The sequence below is a fragment of the Carcharodon carcharias genome, chromosome 6, assembly GCF_017639515.1.
Source record: "Carcharodon carcharias isolate sCarCar2 chromosome 6, sCarCar2.pri, whole genome shotgun sequence".
In the NCBI taxonomy this organism is placed as follows: Eukaryota; Metazoa; Chordata; class Chondrichthyes; order Lamniformes; family Lamnidae; genus Carcharodon; species Carcharodon carcharias.
Genome location: NC_054472.1, coordinates 107679616 through 107698263, shown reverse-complemented (window position 1 = coordinate 107698263; position 18648 = coordinate 107679616). Strand labels below are relative to the sequence as shown.

At 44.1% G+C, this 18648-nt stretch overlaps 1 protein-coding gene across 1 annotated transcript in view; it reads left to right on the top strand.

Moving 5' to 3' along the window:
* The window catches only part of sntg1 (syntrophin, gamma 1), a 226029-nt gene that overhangs the window by 193651 nt on the left and 13730 nt on the right, over window positions 1–18648 (top strand). Inside the window, exons 16-17 of the mRNA XM_041190296.1 lie at window positions 10156–10248; window positions 16111–16221. Coding sequence (XP_041046230.1) covers window positions 10156–10248; window positions 16111–16221 — 204 coding nt within the window. The remainder of the gene's footprint in view (window positions 1–10155; window positions 10249–16110; window positions 16222–18648) is intronic.

The window sequence follows — 18648 nt, the reverse complement described above, 5'->3', positions numbered from 1 at the left end:
TCATACTGAAATTCCATTGCACAACTGTGCCAACAAAATCCACAGACCGGAACATTTTAAAGCATTTGAAACTATTCAAAGAGATCAGCCATCTATTCAAGCTTTGAAGGAGGAGAACAGATGCCTGAGCTGTAATTGAATGAAAAGAATAAATTGCAGGGAACAAATGACATAGTCAAATCTGAATATCAATATTGTTCAATGCGGAAGATCAATTTATCCAGCAGGATAATGTACTCCAATGTGTCTGAAAACTTTTTCACTATAACAATGCTGGTCAATTTAATGGCCACTTACCTTTTAAGAACAAAATCCTATCATTAATCACTGCATTAAAAACATATTAAACTTGTTGTACAGCATCTCATTATGACATGTGAAGTTGGTAACACCTTTTGAACTTAACTGTCAAAAGATTCCCGAATCCAGAAGAGGACTCCCTCATGGATTACGACACCTCTGAGCTGGTGTGAATCACGTCACCTTCAGAAGCTGACCAGAATCTATAAAAATCGCGGTGGGTGGGGGAGGTAGGTTGGGGAACAGGTTGTGGGGTAGCCTCCAATATTTGGGCAGCCGGACGCATGCTTGTGATATGCACCCGTATCCCCCACCCTACAAATTGCCGGTGACAGGAATGGAGCAGGAATCTCTAAATCAGGTCCAGCCCACCATTTTTAAAGCCTGTCCAATGTAAGTTGACCCCATATCGAGACAGAAAAATTCGACCCACAGTGTTGAACTGGATTTATAGGCTACATCAGGTAGCAAAGGTAGGTTCCTTTTCAAAATGATGCTAATAATCCAGCCCTTATGGTCATTTTGTTCTAGTACCAGTCCACAATTACTATATATTTTAAATATACAATTAGCTATGGTGTGATTTGAACACCTGACAGGTAAGCTATACATCTGCTTCCATAACAACTAGAAAAGGAAAGATTTGCAGGGCTGTGGGACCCATTGAGTTGTTCTTCGAAGGAACTGGCTCAGGTACAATGGGCTGAATGGCCACCTCCTTTTCTGTAAGATTCTATGAGCTTTTACTTTGATATGTTTCTGATCAATTGTAAATCTTTCCAGAGCAGGTTACCAAATGAGACTCCTTTAAATTTAGCCTGAGGAGACAATGGCCAGGATTTCCCGGCCCCGTTGCGGATGGGACCTGCCGTGGGTGAGGCGGCACCCCATCCGGAAGGCCATTGACTTGTGGTGGGACCAGAAGATCGCAGCAGCGGGCGGGTTCAGAAAATCCCGCCCAATTTTTCTAATGGTTTAAATGTTGTTAGTGATTCCCAAGTATGAATAACAGCTACAATATCTGATTCAGTTCTTCTTGTTATAAACTTAGCAAGCACTCAATTTTGTTTCAAATTTACTTGTTTCATTGGTGAATGGGTGATTATCATTCAAATTCAGTATCCTTGATTTTACCTGCGTTTACAAAAATAAAAATCGTTCACGATAGCCAATCAGCACATATAAAGATAAAAGGTGGTTTGCGGTTTTGGGTTAAAAACAGAAAACGCTGGAAAAACTATGACTCTTCACACAGATTCAAAATGTTTGCCCATAACTTCCGAGCTGCCCAGCGTCAGATTTGGGAGGTACCCCAAAGATGAGCTGGGGAATCCCTCTGGGATGTCCCCAGGTGAAGGTTTGCAGGGCAATTGCCCAGGAGTGCTGACTTCCTCTGGATAATTGTGCTGCACTGGAACCATCTGAAAACACGATTTAAATCACAACCATCAGATGGTTCCATCAGGGTTATACCAATAGTTACTCAGAAACAGTTAGAAGAATTAAAACCTCTTTTAACTTCTGAGTAACTATTGTAAAGACCCAGGCCGACTCCATAAGTCCCGACCCCCACCCATGGGACTCTTCCCACACCCGACCCCCTCCAACCTCCAACATGCCCCACCCCTGACCTCCAACACCCCCCACCACCCCAACCTCCGACGCACCCCATGACCTCCAATCCCCCACCCACCCAGCCAATCCTCAATCCCGCAACTCCCCCGACCTCCGATACTCCGATACCTCCTATTGACCTCTGACACACCTCCATATCCCCATCCCCTAACTGCGACGCACCCCCTCACCCCCACCCCCACTGGACCTTGGAACCCCCCCCCGTCAGAACCTTAGACCCTGCCCGCCCCATGGACATCTGACTCACTGTCACCCACGCCCCCCCGAATCTTTGATTGCCCTCTGCCCCTGACCTCAGACCACCCCCCCCCCCTCCCCACTCCCCACGGATCTCCGACCTCTCCCCCCCTCCACGACCTTGGATCCCCTCCCCCACCATGAAGCCCCTGGACCTCCGACCCCACCAGACTTCCAACACCCACCCACCAACCACAGACCTTGGAACCGCCCCTGTGACTGCCCCTACATACGACCCCCCACCTGCCCCCCTAAACCTCTGACCAACCCCTCCATGCTCCTGAACCTCCGCACAGTCCCACCACCCAATCCTATCCACTTACCTTAGATGCTTACCTTCCCCCTGGCCTGTCAATTTCCCTGGCCTTTTAAACTTAATCACTTAATGGCAGTAAGTGCTGTGAAAAGGGGGGCATGGCCTCCTTGAATACGCTGGAGCTAGACTTTGCTGTGGCATGGGGAGGAGTCTTTCAATGCAGGCCCCAAGCAGCTCCGGCGAATGTAAGTGTCAGCGTAATTTTCAAGAGCAGGCAAGTAGGTATTTATTTCTTCTCATTCCTGCGGGCCAGCACTTTCCAGCACCAATCAGAAGTTATAGTTCGTTAACTCCGTTTCTCTCTCCACAGATGGTGCCAGACCTGCTGAGTTTTTCCAGCACTTTCTGTTTTTATTTCAGATTTCCAGCATCTGCAGCATTTTACTTTTGTTTTGGTGTTTTGGATGTTGCCCCCTTTTCAGTATGTCCTCAGTTTGGGTTTCCAGCATTTGCTTTTCTTCTTTAATACCTTTGTAATTCTTTACTTATTCTAAGTTTATGTATTGCCATCACTGGGATTTGGTTATGTAAATAAATTAGAGGCACAGAATGTGAAATTCCGTTGCATAGCGCCACTGGAGGGGAACAAAAGAATATGTGACCTGTTTACTCAAAGGTTGTAACTAGCATGGGAACAGCAGTGGCATTGCCTCTAGATCTGTAGCATGATAGGAGCAGAGGCTGCGGAGAGGACAGGTTCTGTGCCATCCCCTCTGCAAACTTGGGTACAGACTTCTCCATGCCGCTTGACAGAAATCTGGCTGGCAGGTCAGTCAATGCACCCAGTATCTCAATATACATGCCAATCATCGCTGTCATTAATGTGCCCTATTGAAATCCTCATCTGAGTTCTCTGCAACAGAATACATCTGCAATTTCACCCTGGAGTGAGCTGGCAAAGTAAATATTCTCTAGCTGTTTCTTGGCTGCAGCCTACTTATTCCTGCATGGCTCACCGCATATTGATCCTAACCCTATACTAGCCTTCAAGGTACCAGTGCCAGTAGCTGGACTAGGGTTGCGAGTATCAAATCAAGTGACAGGGCCCCTTCATTCAAGCTGTGCTGTTGCTCTCTCCCTCAACCTTGGGCTGTTGTGACTGGGCAGGCAGCAGCTTTTGAATGTCTGAAAGCAGGAGCCTGTCTTTAAGGAGAGTAGGTTGACTGTGTCATTTGGTTTCCAAACAATGCTACGGGCTTCCCTGCTGAGAACAGAGGCAAACTGCAGTGTTAAGAACAAGACATCAGTGTAAGAGTTGCTCAGCAAGATACTACATGGACCATATCTGCATGCTACTCGATCTGAATGAATGCGGACAGGTAACAAATTGTGACCCCTCACCTGAAAAATTGGGTAATCCAATTCCTAGCCCATAATGTCAAGTTATCTTAATAGCATTTCTGAATTGTCAGAAACACTTTTCTTTCAGTTTATGTGAGAACAATAGCTATAAACTGAAATGACAAGAAACTCAGATTAATTGTCTCAATTAAACTCTGTTTAATTAGCCACATATTTTGTCTAGTGTCTCACCCAGTCTCACTGAGATCTGAGACAGATTTGCAAGATTGATGTTGACCACTTTGCAATACCCTTAACCATATCACACTTGCCTCTGCTCCATTGGTGTGGGGGATGATAGATATTGAAAGGTTGGCTAACCCTTAACTTGGATTTTCAGAAGTTAAATACAATGTATCTAGAATGTTAAAAACTGCTTTCATAAGCAGCAAATACATGTAAAGATGGTGGGCATATGGTGGTTTTTATAATACACACAAAAAATTCTGGTCCATAATCTTATGATGAAATAGTATTTCAGATTTGCCTATCTATGCCATTTAATATTTCTTGTAGTGTAATGGAACATCTAACCTTCCTTATTCTAGACTGGAGCATTTCTGTTAAAACTTTAATAGTTTAAAAAAAATAAACTCCTATGATTTTCAGATGTTTGGACATTTGTAATGCACTGCAGCATTGCAATCTGCAAAAATCTACAATGTAGATTTTACTTAAGTGAAGTGCTTAGAATGTAATTCACAGAAGGCTGATTGGATTCTCCTGGTTTAAGCATTCTATATCATTTAGATACAGTTTCCTTTTCTCAATATGTGTCAAATATTCAGGACAGAATTTTATGCTCCTTGGGTGCGGGTTGGCAGGCTGGCAAATGGCATAAAATTGAGCAGCCCCAATGCAATTTTAGGCAGGTCAGTTGAGTTGTCAGGCAATCCGCCTGCCCTCAGGCCAACTGAGGTACCCGGCCTGGCCAATTAAAGGTTTTTATTTAAGGGCCTTTTCCCACCCCACCACAACGTTTGCTTCCATGGGCACAGGCCTGAGCCAAGTTTGAAGCCTTCCAGGTCCATTCTTCGGGCAATTGACAGGAAAATGGGTGAGAAAGGTTCCTTCTTTACAGACTGCTCCTCATCCCATTGGAGGATCACCCCCCCTCCACTGCCCCACCCCCCCAGGTCTTCCCCACCTCCAACAACCCCCTTCCCCCTCCAGGTTTCCCCTATGGCCCATGCACCACATCTCCCACCCCACGAACCCCCCTTCAGGGGACCTCTTAGCTGACCCCACAGAGAACCCCACCAACTTACTTCTATATCTGGCTCCAGTGACAATCTCTGTTGGGGCCTGCTGCAGTGGCAGTAGTGGTTAACACTCTAGGTGGTGCTGCTGGGACTAGAGAGCTGCCAGGCATTTGATTGGCCAGCAGCTCTCAGAGGTGAGACTTCCTCCCAAGATGGTGGGCTGGAGGGGGAAGTTTCACCTTGAGCCAAGTAACACCCCTCCAAACATTAAAAGGCTGCTGAGCGACCCGCCAGTGGGGCTTTCCACTGACTTATTCACCAGGGTCAAGGGTGTAGAGAGGTGCGGAAAGCCTGGTTAAATTCTGACCTCAATTAAAGTTTAAATGGGAAGAATGAGTATCTGAAGTTTATTAGCTTGTATTAAAATGCAAAATAGTAACAAATGTGTTTACTTTATGTAATGAGTTATGATCTGGCATGCCCTGCTTCATATTTATTCAATTTAAATAAATAAGTCAATGGAAGTAGACTCAATTGTGACTTTCAAAAAGGAATTGGTTAAATACTTAAAGGAGAAAATGTTGCAAAGCTATGGGGAAAGTGTAGTGGAGAAGGACTAATCTGATAGCACTTTCAAAGAGCACACACGCTATTAGAAAAGTGGTATTTAATCCTCAATGCTTCACTCAAATATAACCATTATGATATAATTATATATATATATATATATATATATATAACAAACTAGAGAGGCTGAGGACCAGTACAAACATTCCTAGCCTGATTGTAGAAATGAAGATGGGGTTTGATGCAATTATCTATCTTTAGAAGTAGGAATCTTTAACAGAATGAATTAACAGGGAAATTATACTTTGGGCTGGATCTTCATGTCTGTGCCCATGTCAGAACAGAAGCAAGTGAGCCTTAAAACTGGCAGGCTAGACCTGATTCTGGGATCCCTCCCCCAATCCTGTCACCGGCATGTTAAGGATGCGGGTAGCGAAACTATATGGTGCTCCCTTGACCTTGCCAGCTGCATTGCTGGGGTGGACATTTCATACAGCACCCCCCCACCCCTTCAATTTTGATGGGGTCAGGCCAGCTTCTGAAGGTGATGTGTTTCACGGCAGCTCAGGAGTGTTGTGAAGCATGGGAGAGCCCTTATTCTTAGTCTGGAGTCAGGAACTTTTTGATAGATAGTTCAAAAGGTAGTGCCAATTCACATGTCATAATATAATGTGTATGGTAAGTTAAAAATGCTTTTAATGCAGAGGTTAATGGTAGGACTTTTTCCTTAAAAGGCAAATGACCATTAACTTGATTGTCATTGTGAAAATGGAAGTATTGAGATACATCCCAAGTACATTATCCACTGAATAATGTACTTTTCGACATTGAATAATTGTGATGTTCAGATTTGATTGTGCCAAGTGATCCCTTGCGATTTAATCTTTTCATTGATTAATATCTCACACATTTGTTCCCCTGCTTTTAAGTTTGAACAGACGACTTAAAAGTTTTAATGTATTCAGCTCTGGAGGTTTTGTTTCTACAGCTGTGCAATTCAATCTCATTATGAATGCTCAACTGAGCTCCAAACCCCACTAATAGATTTTGCTTGGCAGGAGTTATTGACGCAGCTGTCAAGGGTACTGTGAGTTTATTTATTTTGACATATTATAATCACTTAATGAAATAATGTCTTTTGATATGGTTTTAAAATGGCTATTTGTTTATCTAGACAGTTTTATGATCACATAAATAATTTTTTGAAGTGTCTTTGAATGACACACAGAGCAGGGTGGGGGAGTGTTGATGGCTCATTGAGAGTGGGTGGGTGGGTGACATGGAGGTGAGAGAATATAGGGGGCGAGAGTTAGGGAGCCTCAAAATCATCTACCGAACTGGGCTGATGTCCCAGGTGACTTAGGTGGACCTTTTATCCTGGCCTTTTCAACATGAGCCTGCCTCTGTTTCTGACTCGGTCCGCTTCCAGAAACTTTGGCCTCAACTCCAACTTTCTTCTGCCACCCTTCAATGAAAATAGGATGGGGAGGCACCGTCATGTGGGAGGCACTGCCATGTGGAAGGCACTGCCATGGCTAGGCACTGCCATGAGTAGACACTGCCATATAGGAGGCACTGCCATGAGTAGCCACTGCCATGTGGGAGGCACTGCCATGGGTAGGCATTGCCATGTGGGAGGCACAGCAATGGGTAGGCACTGCCATGGGGGAGGCACTGCCATGCGTAGGTACTGCCATGTGGGAGGCACTGCCATGGGTAGGCACTGCCATGAGTAGACACTGCCATATAGGAGGCACTGCCATGAGTAGCCACTGCCATGTGGGAGGCACTGCCATGGGTAGGCATTGCCATGTGGGAGGCACAGCAATGGGTAGGCACTGCCATGTGGGAGGCACTGTCATGCAGGAGGCACTGCCATGTGGGAGGCACTGCCATGAGTAGGCACTGCCATGAAGGAGGCACTGCCATGGGTAGGCACTGCCATGCAGGAGGCACTGCCATGTGGGAGGCACTGCCATAAATAGGCACTGCCATGCGGGAGGCACTGCCATGGGTAGCACTGCCATGTGGGAGGCACATCTATGGCTAGGCACTGCTATGTTGGAGGCACTGCCATGTGGGAGGCATTGCCATGAGGGAGACACTGCCATGGGTAGGCACTGCCATGAGGGAGGCACTGCCATGGGTAGGCACTGCCATGAATAGGCACTGCCATATGGGAGGCACTGCCATGGGTAGGAATTGCCATGTGGGAAGCATGGCCATGGGTAGGCACTGCCATGAGTAGGCACTACTATGGATAGGCACTGCCATGCGGGAGGTACTGCCATGTGGGGAGGCACTGCCATGTGGGAGGCACTGCCATGGGTAGGCACTGCCATGTGGGAGGCACTGCCATGGGTAGGCACTGCCATGTGGGGAGGCACTGCCATGTGGGAGGCATTGCCATGTGGGAGGCACTGCCATGGGTAGGCACTGCCATGCGGGGAGGCACTGCCATGGGTAGGCACTGCCATGTGGGAGGCACTGCCATGGGTAGGCACTGCCATGCGGGGAGGCAGGATTGCGCATCGGAAAATAGCCTGATGAATATCCAGTCTTATATTTGAGCTAGTATGTGATTATAAACAATAACCACTAACTATCCCTTGAGGGTACCTTATAACATGTTGCTAAGATATTTCAAGTTAATGTACAGGATTTATAATGGCTGAAAAAACTTTCAATTAATGTCCAGACCTGTAGAACCTCCCACATGGCAGTGCCTCCAACATGGCAGTGCCTAGCCATAGATGTGCCTCCCGCATGGCAGTGCCTACCCATGGCAGTGTCTCCCGCCCTCACGCCTTCTCCTCCCTCCCAGAAACATGATAGGATCCCCCTTGTCCTCACTTATCACCCCACCAGCCTCCGCATTCAAAATATCATCTCCCCCAGTTCCGCCAATTCCAGCATGATGCCACCACCAAACACATCTTCCCTTCACCCCTCCTGGTGGCATTCCATAGGGATCATTCCCTCCGGGACACCCTGGTCCACTCCTCCATCACCCCCTACTCCTCAACCCCCACCAATGGCACCTCCCAATGTCCACGCAAAAGACGCAACAGCTGCCCCTTCACTTCCTCTCTCCTCACCGTCCAAGGGCCCAAACACTCCTTTCAAGTGAAGCAGCATTTCACTTGCATTTCCCCCAACTTAGTCTACTGCATTCGTTGCTCCCAATGCGGTCTCCTCCACATTGAAGAGACCAAACGTAAACTGGGCGACGCTTTGCAGAACACCTGCGGTCTGTCCACAAGAATGACCCAAACCTCCCTGTCGCTTGCCATTTTAACACTCCACCCTGCTCTCTTGCCCACGTGTCTGTCCTTGGCTTGCTGCATTGTTCCAGTGAAGCCCAATGCAAACTGGAGGAACAGCACCTCATCTTCCGACTAGGCAGTTTACAGCCTTCTGGACTGAATATTGAATTCAACAACTTTGGATCTTGAACTCCCTCCTCCATCCCCACCCTCTTTCTATTTCTTCCCCCTTTTGTTTTTTTCCAATAATTTATATAGATTTTTCTTTTCTCACCTATTTCCATTATTTTTAAATCTTTTATGCCCTGCTGGCCTTTCCACCCCACCCCCACTAGAGCTGTACCTTGAGTGCCCTTCCATCCATTCTTAATTAGCACATTCATTTAGATAATATCACCACCTTCAATGCCTCTTTGTTCTTTTGTCTGTGACATCTTTTGATTATCTGCTCCTATCACTGCTTGCTTGTCCCTACAACCACACCGCCCCCCCACTTCACTCCCCCCACCCAACACCCCCCGACAACCCACGCCCCCCCCCACCCCCCCTCCCCACACCTTAAACCAGCTCAAATTTCACCCCTCTCCTTAGATTCACTCAGTTCTGTTGAAGGGTCATGAGGACTCGAAATGTCAACTCTTTTCTTCTCCGCTGATGCTGCCAGACCTGCTGAGTTTTCCCAGGTAATTCTGTTTTTGTTTTGGATTTCCAGCATCCGCAGTTTTTTGTTTTTACCTGTAGAACCTGTGTTTTTTTAAAGAATTTTTTTCTCTGTATAGCTTTCACATCCACTCCAGACCAGTCTTATTCTATCTTTATGTCAGGAGGCATTGGGCAGGTGATCTTGTGTTAGTTAGGGGAATGGAAAAGATATTACTTTAAATTGCAAGATTGGCACAAGGAGATACAGGTAAAAACTCATAAAAGGTAAATTTAGGATTCATGTCAAGAAATTATTCTTCACACAAAGGGTAATCAATATATAATAGACTTTCAGATAGAGTATTGGAAGTGACTGGCCTGGAACCATTTAAGAAACAGTTGGATGCTGCAGTGGATAGACTTTAGGATCTTACTGAATGGATGAATTTAAATGTAACATATGACATCCATTTTATCTTCTGATCATTCAAATATTATGTGGTAAGATGACCTTACCTATTTATGAAACTACCTGTGTCCTATAGGAGAATTGATCACCATGAGATTCTTCTCTGATGTGCTTCAGTACAACCTCTCTGTGACTAGTAACTGTACTGTACCTGCAACATTTTGTTTCCTATTGTTTCAGTGTAAGACCTATGCATGTGTGCTGGAAAGCCACCTCATGGGACTAACAATAGACTTCAATATGGGATTTGTATGCTTTGATGCTGCATCAAAGGTAAGATAATAATTTGAAGTTTGCCTTTTCATTAACATTAATTTAGTTGGAAATTGGCACAATGTTCTTTCTGCTCAATATTTTAGCACAAGAGTATCTATCAATTGATTTGTAAAGCTTTAGCACAACGTTGCCAAATAAGTTAAAGCGAGGCATACTTTAATTAAATTTCTTCAAAGAAAATCCTGCATGTCAGATACTTTCCACCACATGGATAACTAAATTTGCATTAATGCCCTGTAGTGACATAATAAGTCTGTATTTTAAGTGTGTTCCTTGTTCAAGCTCTTTTATGGTAGATAGTCATTTTCTTTATATTTAATTAAGGTTTGTAAAGTCATTTGAAATTCACTGCCATGTCAGATGATATGATAAATTAATCAACATTAATAGTGAAAGTGTCTTAACATTTTCAAATTATTGATAATTCAAATCCATTCATATCATTTAGTTTTCTAATCTGAACATAAGCCAATCAATTCTTTTTCATAAAGCAGGTTGAAATACTTATATTGTTTGCAAACCTTTTCAACTTACTCAGTATAAAGAGCTTCGTCCATTGTGTTAATTAAAGTCATATATCACTGCTGCTAGACAGACAACTCATAAGAAAGGTTTTCCTCTTTCCTACTCCTAAGCACAAAGCTTTCCCTAGCACAAAGAAGAGAGAAATGGGCCAGAGATCCATCATACGGATGTCTGCTCCCCTTTTTTGAGACTGTCACAGGCAATGCAAGTGGGGCTGCCTCTGTTCGGGTCACAGGACTAATGTTCTGATTTAATTAAGATAGGATTGGGTCTTCAAGGCCCCCTGCCTAAACACTCTCTCCCTACACTTGTTGGGCTCCTCAGAATGATGAATCCTAGAGGCTCAACAGGGATCCTGGGAATAGGCTGACAATATTTCAGGAAAGCTGTTACTGACCAGTGCAATCAAAAGGGTTCAAAAGGCCTCCAGCAGTAGCCAGAGGCCCAAGTGGTGGCACACTGGAGGTACACTGCTGGACAATGCAGCAACCCCTTCACATTTCACCAAAGGACTCAATTAAATGCAATATGGATCAGTGACGTAGTAAGAGAGGGATATGTGGCTGTGAATGATAATATTTCCTTGTGCTTAACTACTGACTCATTCATTCTTTTTTTACATACTGTATGGACATGGGTGGTATAGAACTGTCACACTTCCAACGTGCATCTGTAAGGGTGCTTATGCCTTCGCTTAATTTGGCTAACATAATGAGGTTGTTAAAATGGTTTCAACAATGAATAATTATTGAGGGAACTGGTAAAGTGGTGGCATCATCCTCCAAACATTCTGAACCTCTTTTTGCTGGAATTTTCTTCTCCTGGGTGACAATGAATCTTCCTCTTCTTGTCCTTAATCCTGAGAATGGGACCTCTAACACAGCTTCAAAATATGCTGGAGCTTTGTTCATTGCAACTACTCTGATATTGCACCTCCATCTGTCACTGGAATTGCAATTTGAGCCCTAGCTCCAGCTCAATCTGTGTGTATCTCTGTTGATCTTTCTGCCTCTGCCTCTTTCTGACAGACACTGGAAGATCCAGGGCAGTGGGCCAGCAGCTTGCAAACAACAGCAGGACTTAGTCTCTGTGGCTGCTTTTATCTGTTTACGTCATTTCTCCGGAGTCCCAGAGCTGGAGGACCCACACAGAAATTTTGGCATTTATATTTAAGTATTCAGTTCAGTTTTGAATGTAGCTCAGCAGTGATTCACTCAAGTGACCATTCCTCTGTGTGAAACTGAAGTGAGAATCAGTTACCTTGTATGTTACATTCAAGTTCAATTCTATCTTTCTATGTAGCGCACCGCTTGCACTGTGGGTCACTGGATAACAGTTGAAATCACAAGTCCTGGGTGATCTTTATTTGCCTCTCATAATTGGGAAAGTTAAGAATTAATGAGGGGTACAATCCCAACAAAGATTAACTAATTTAGATGGGCTAGTTCAAGGCAAAGTTGACCCAACAACCCACAAACAACAAATTTACAAGCCTGCCTGAGGTATGTAATAAGAATCATATCCCATGGTTCTGTGCTGAGTATATCGTTAGGAAAAGAGAAAGAACTTGCATTCTTTCACTTTCATATCCTTGGAGAATCCCACATAGCTTCAAAGCCAATGAATTACTTTTGGAGCCTGCATTCATTGTTGTTATGTATCAGCCAATTTTCAAATAGCAAAGTCCCACCAACAAAACATGACTGTTTGTTTGATTTTGAATTGGTGGTGCAGTCAAGGCAATAAGAGAACCTTTTGCCCTTCAAATAGCATCATGGAATATTTCACATCCTCTGCACAGATAGCTACAGCCTCAGTTGAACATCTCCTATGAAGGACATCTCCCAACTACAGCACTGCCTCAGCACTACAAAGTTTCAATCTAGGCTGTGTAGTCAAGTGGCAGGACTGGGGTTTGCTCACACAATTTATTGAGTCAGAAGTAAGAGTGCTAACACTGACCTAAACAGACATTCTAAAGGTTGCAAGTTCTCTGCATGTTAATTCACACACCATCCTGACTTAGAACTATATTGCCACTCCTTCACTGTTGCTGGATCAAAATCCTAGAAATCCCTCTAACTGCACTGTGGGTGCACCTACACCACTCTGATTGCAGTGGTTCAAGAAGGTGGCTCACCTTCATCTTTTCAGGGGAAATTAGGATTGGGCAATAAATACTGGCTGTTCCAATGATGCTCACACCCCAAGAAGGTTGCACAAACTGGATTTAACAGTGAGAACAATGGCTCATCTTTGTGCTTGCTGACCTGCACTGACTCTGGCCTGATAGTGCCTCAAATTTAAAATTCTCATCATTGTTTTCAGTCCTTCCATGGCCTTGCCCCTCCCTAACTTGTGTATTCTCCTCCAGCCCTGCAACCCTCCAGGATATCTCTGCTCCATTATGGCCTCAATCACTTCACCATTGGTGACCAAGCCTTCACTTGCTGAGGTTCTAAGCTCTGGAATTCCCTCCCCATTAGTCTCTGCCTGTCTCTCTTGCTTAGCTCCTTTGAGGCACCATTTAAAATCCAAGTCTTTGATCAAGCTTTTGATCATCTGCACTAACATCTCATTGTGGCTCAGTGTCAAATTTTGCTTGATAATGCTCCTAAGGACTTGTGGCAATGTTCAAGGTTCTAAATAAATACAAGTTGCTACTGGTAAATGGCTGGCATTTTAAATCATTAAACACATTTATAATTACTTGAGAAAGATGCAAATAAATAGCTATTTAGTACCGTGCAAACAAGTACTTGAGTGCATTTGTCTTTTGCTAGTAATAGATTTATTGCTAAAAAAGATTATGGGAATTAGAAGAAAAGCCTAGAAGCATTTTGCCATGAATTTGTTAAAATCGCACTCCAAAATACCTTAAAGTATTTTTCCTATGCAATCAATCATCTCAGTTCCAGGACATCACTTCAGCTGCTTCATCAATGATCTTCCTTCTGTCATAAGGTCAGAAGTGAGAATGTTTACTGATGATTGCACAATGTCCAGCACCGTTCGCGACTCCTTAGATACTGAAGCAATCCACATGCAAATGCAGCAAGACCTGGACAATATCCAGGCTTGAGCTGAAAATGGCAAGTAATATTTGACCCACACAGGTGCCAGGCAATGACCATCTCCAACAAGAGAGGATTTAACAATTGCCCCTTAACAACTAATAACATTGCCATCACTGAATCCCCCACTATCAACATCCTGGGGGTTATCATTGACCGGAAACTGAACTGGACTAGCCACATTATCACTGTGGCTACAAGAGCAGATCAGAGGCTAGGAATCCTGTGGTGAACTCACCTCTTGACTCCCTAAAGCCTGTCCACCATCTACAAGGCACAAGCCAGGAGTGTGATGGAATATTCCCCACTTGGCTAGATGAGGGCAGCTCCAACGACACTCAAGAAGTTTGACACCATCCAGTGCAAAGCAGCCCGCTTGATTGGCACCTTTTCCACAAACATTCACTCCTACAACCACTGACAAACAGTCGCAGCAGTGTGTACTATCTACAAGATGCATTGCAGGAAATCATCAAGGTTCCTTAGACAGTACCTTCCAAACCCACAACCGCTGCCATTTAGAAGGACAAGGGCATACTCATGGGAACACCATAACCTGGAAGCTCCCCTCTAAGCTACTTACCATCCTGACTTGGAACCATATCATTCCTTCACTGTTGTTGAGTCAAAATCCTGGAACTCCCTTCTTAAAAGCATTGTGGGTATTCCTACACCACAGGGACTGCAGCAGTTCAAGAAGGTAGCTCACCACCACCTTCTCAAGGGCACTTAGGGATGGGCAATAAATGTTGGCCTAGACAGCGATGCACACATCCCATTAATGAATTAAAAAAAAACCTTTACCACTAAGCTGCTGACATTTTATAATCAGTGGCTGTCCAAGGTTGAAACGCTCCTGTACCATGGCTTTGTGTAAAACTGAGAAAGCTAAATCAATGAAATACAATGAATGGATGTGGAGGTAGAGACAGAACTCAATAAATGAAAGATTTAACTTTCCAATTATTAGCATTATTTAGAAAATTTATGAAGCCGTGCGATAGCTGCCTCATTTGTTGAGGTTAAGGTGATTAATCCACCACTTAGCTTATAGAGGGGACACTCCTTGGTAATGTGCAGCATTGTAAGAGTCTTTTCACAAGTGCATAAGGAGTTTGTACTGAAGCCCCAGCAGTGGAGGTTGGCTGTACAGGGCCCTTGGCTTGTCCCGGACCTATCCAGCAAGGACCACTCTCGCCATGGTATTTCAAAGCCTGCCATTTGCAAGATGGGGTTTGTCACAAGGAACTTGCTAGTGATTTCCCTTTGGAACATGGAATGGGAAACAGGGATGTCTGCTGGTAGGTCTTACTCAGGAAGGCTGCTCCATATGGGGTGCCACGATGGAAGGTGGGCAGTGGCTGAGTTGAACAAGTCACCACAGAGTGGTAATTGAGCTGCAGCATGGATAGTTTCAATCAGGTTGTGGACTTCTGGCTGTCAGCGGTGGATGTGTCAGAGAGTGATGTTTGCGAGAACTGGAAGCTGGGGGAATGGTATTGAGTGGAGAGTTCAAGTTGTGCATTGTTGCATTTAATTGAGTGTTAACAAGATGTCTGTATGATGACTTTTACGAGACAGGTGCACAAATCTCTGCTGCGGAGTACGATAAGGCAAGTGCTGAGGTACAGAATGTTGTGGCAGCAATGCCCCATGTAGATCCAACAAGTTTGGTTAGCAGGTTGTTTCTGGTTTTGACCTTTGCTGCTGCTTCCTTCAAAGTCCTATCTAGAGTCACTCCCAAGTATGTTGGGCTTGGATCATGCTTTAGTCTTTGGCATCCATATAGGTACGCTAGTCTTTTTTGGCACTGATATTGTGGAGGTGGAGTACACCGGATAATATTTTAGAGGCATTTAGAGGTGAGGTGCCAAGTGCTGTAGTAGCCTGTGAACTTTGTAATATCTTCATTCAGGACCTGGTCCAGAGTGCAGAAGGATGGAGCTTGGGTGGCACAACACATGTCATTTTCCAGCATTGAATAGAGATCAGTAAACCCGGAGCTCAACCAGTTTACTCAAGAGTTTGAGTAAGGAATGAATGAATAAAGAGTGAGGAAGTTAGTCACAGTGATTTCTCATGACCTCCTGCCAGTTAAACTAAGTTAATTGTAACATATTGCATGTTTGATTGAAGATTATCTCTTCTGCTAAGTAAATAATACAGTCAGAAAATTGAAAAATGCTACAAAATAAAATGCCAGCATTGTATCACCCAGCAACCTCTTTGCCATTGACTTTTTCTTCAAATGTTTTTGCAGGTTGTTCTCTGGAGATATAAATTTTCACAGCTGAAAGGCTCTTCAGATGATGGGAAAAGCAAGATTAAGTTTTTATTCCAGAACCTCGACACTAAACAAATTGAAGCAAAGGTAATGTGGTGTGAAACTGGTGTCAGACCAGACAAACCTGTGTTGATGGTGTTTTTTTTTTAAAAAGTGGTGCATTTATGTTTTTTGCGGCACTGGGACATTTTCATCAAATTGAAAATAAGGCAGACTAACTGTCCACTTCACTCAACAGATTGAAAACATGAGGTGAATGAGTGAACTTTCCCAAGAGCACATTCACCTGAAAAGAACATGTGTTATTTAATTAGATACTTTGGCATTCTCCAGAGAAGTGATTACAATGCCTGTGTTTTCAACTGGAGAATGGGCAATTCCCCAGTCCCCAGAGAGCATGTCACATGGATGCCCATATGTACTGTTAATCTAAAATCTATTCAGGTTGGCTTCTGGAAATCAGATCACTGACATGTGACACAAATTGAAGAAATTATGTGCAGTAGTACTGTCGAGTTTCTATGGAAATAGTATATTTCAAAAAATAATAACTCTATAAAACAGATTTTGCCTTATGTGTATTGGGAAAGCAGCTTTTTTACAATAGGACTTTGACCAACAAAAGTGCTGTGCATGTGCAATTCCATTAAGAACTATCTGAGATAGATGTTCACCCTAGGGGCTGAATTTGACCTCCTCTCCAGAAATGAGCTGAGAGATGGAGGGAAACACGACACCTTCCTCCCACCATGAGATATTCCCAGAAGCAGGAATGATAGTAGCTCGGCCTCCCACAGCCCAGAGGTGGGCGGCCAATTATTTCAATTAACTGGCCAATTGACAGCCATTTTACAACGTCACTGTGATTTTACCAGGACTGACACAGCCCCCCACTGCATGGGGAGACTGGCAGGTAAACCCTGACAGCCTCCCAGTGGGTTACTGGGGACGCTGATGCTTCCCATCTGGCCCAAGGAGGAGTACTCTGGCAGCGGAAACTACCCCTGCTGGCTCCAGTGCTGCCACTGGAGAGTTCACCTTTCTGATCGCTGGGCCTGCCTGACTGGCCACAGTGCATGAAAAAAAATTCAGACCCATCCATTGAGGACCTTTCAACATGGAGATACCTTCCTCTTCTCCCTCAGCAGCGTTCACCTCTTTGGCCTTCTGGTTTGTTCTAAATTGGATACCAGTCCTGGTGATAGCTTGTTAATTGGCCCCCACTGTTAAAATTGCCCCTGTCTTCCCATTGGTGGACTTCCTGGCCTGAAGTAAAGTTCTGGTCTGCATTCAGATCCAGGGCGGGCCCCAAGAGTGACTATATTGTTATGAATGCAAGGTCTTATAAGCGGGTTATATTTTAAACAGTCTCTATTTCAAGGTAAAATGGGGTAATGAAGAGGTTCATGTGACCTGCTCCTAGTTTTGCCCAATAACAAACCTGGTGGCCTGGTTACCATTGGGATCAGGCGCTCAGGACAGGTGCAATAGAAATCCACATGCCAGGTTTAACATCTAAGTACAAGTATGGCCATTGTTCTTGCTATTGCAAACTTCCTGACTCAGAACAGAGGGAGAGGGAGAGGGAGAGATAGATTCCCGGAAAGAGAGTGAGAGAGAAGTTGTTGCTATCAGCTGAGGGAAAAATATTGATTGCCTGTTAACTACTATTATGATATTGCTTTAAGAAAGAATATGCTAATGAGTATGTAGCCAGGATGTATGCCATGTGACCAGCAGACGTTGTTCAAAGGAGCGTTCAGTTTAGCTAGCAGCATGTGATTTGAAAGAATTGCAGCTGTACTTTTCTGTTAACAATAGCTGTTGGATCTTTCTATTAAATTAGTCTGCTAAGTAATCTTATACTATATCCTCAAATATACCGAACGTATTTTTAGTTTACCAGTCCTCTGTGAGATTGGTAAGTTTATATTAAGCAAACATAGAAATACAGCGTGACAATGGCTCCTCTTAGACAAAATGGTGAAGGTTTGAAGATCATAGGAAAAACAACAGACAAGATTTCCTGCTGTACAATGGAGCAGTGAATATCTGATTTCTGGGGTAGCCAGACCAGTGGTGAATTGGGCAGTCATTTTGAGTTGGGCAATTTCTAGTCAGACAGTACAAGTTGCATGGCTATCATGATGTCCTGGGGTGCCATCCCTATGCAAAAACCAGAATGCATGCGAAACAGAAAATAATCCAAGCTCCAGCCAAAAAAAGAGGGGTGAGAACAAGAAGAACATGCAGCTGCTGCATTGCTGAATATCCCCATGGAGTAGAGAAGCTACAAATCCACTACACGCTGACAGCAATCGTAAAAGACAGGATACATTAAGAAGATGACCACCAAATTCCCCACAATGAATTGGAAAGCCACAGATGTTCTATCTAAATTTAGGCTTTTTTAAACAAAGGATAGAGCCATGCTTTTTAGATTTATCCATCACAGAATTGGACAAAAAAGCAGTGAAAATAAAGATAGCCATTGGAAACAAGTGGTTGCACAGA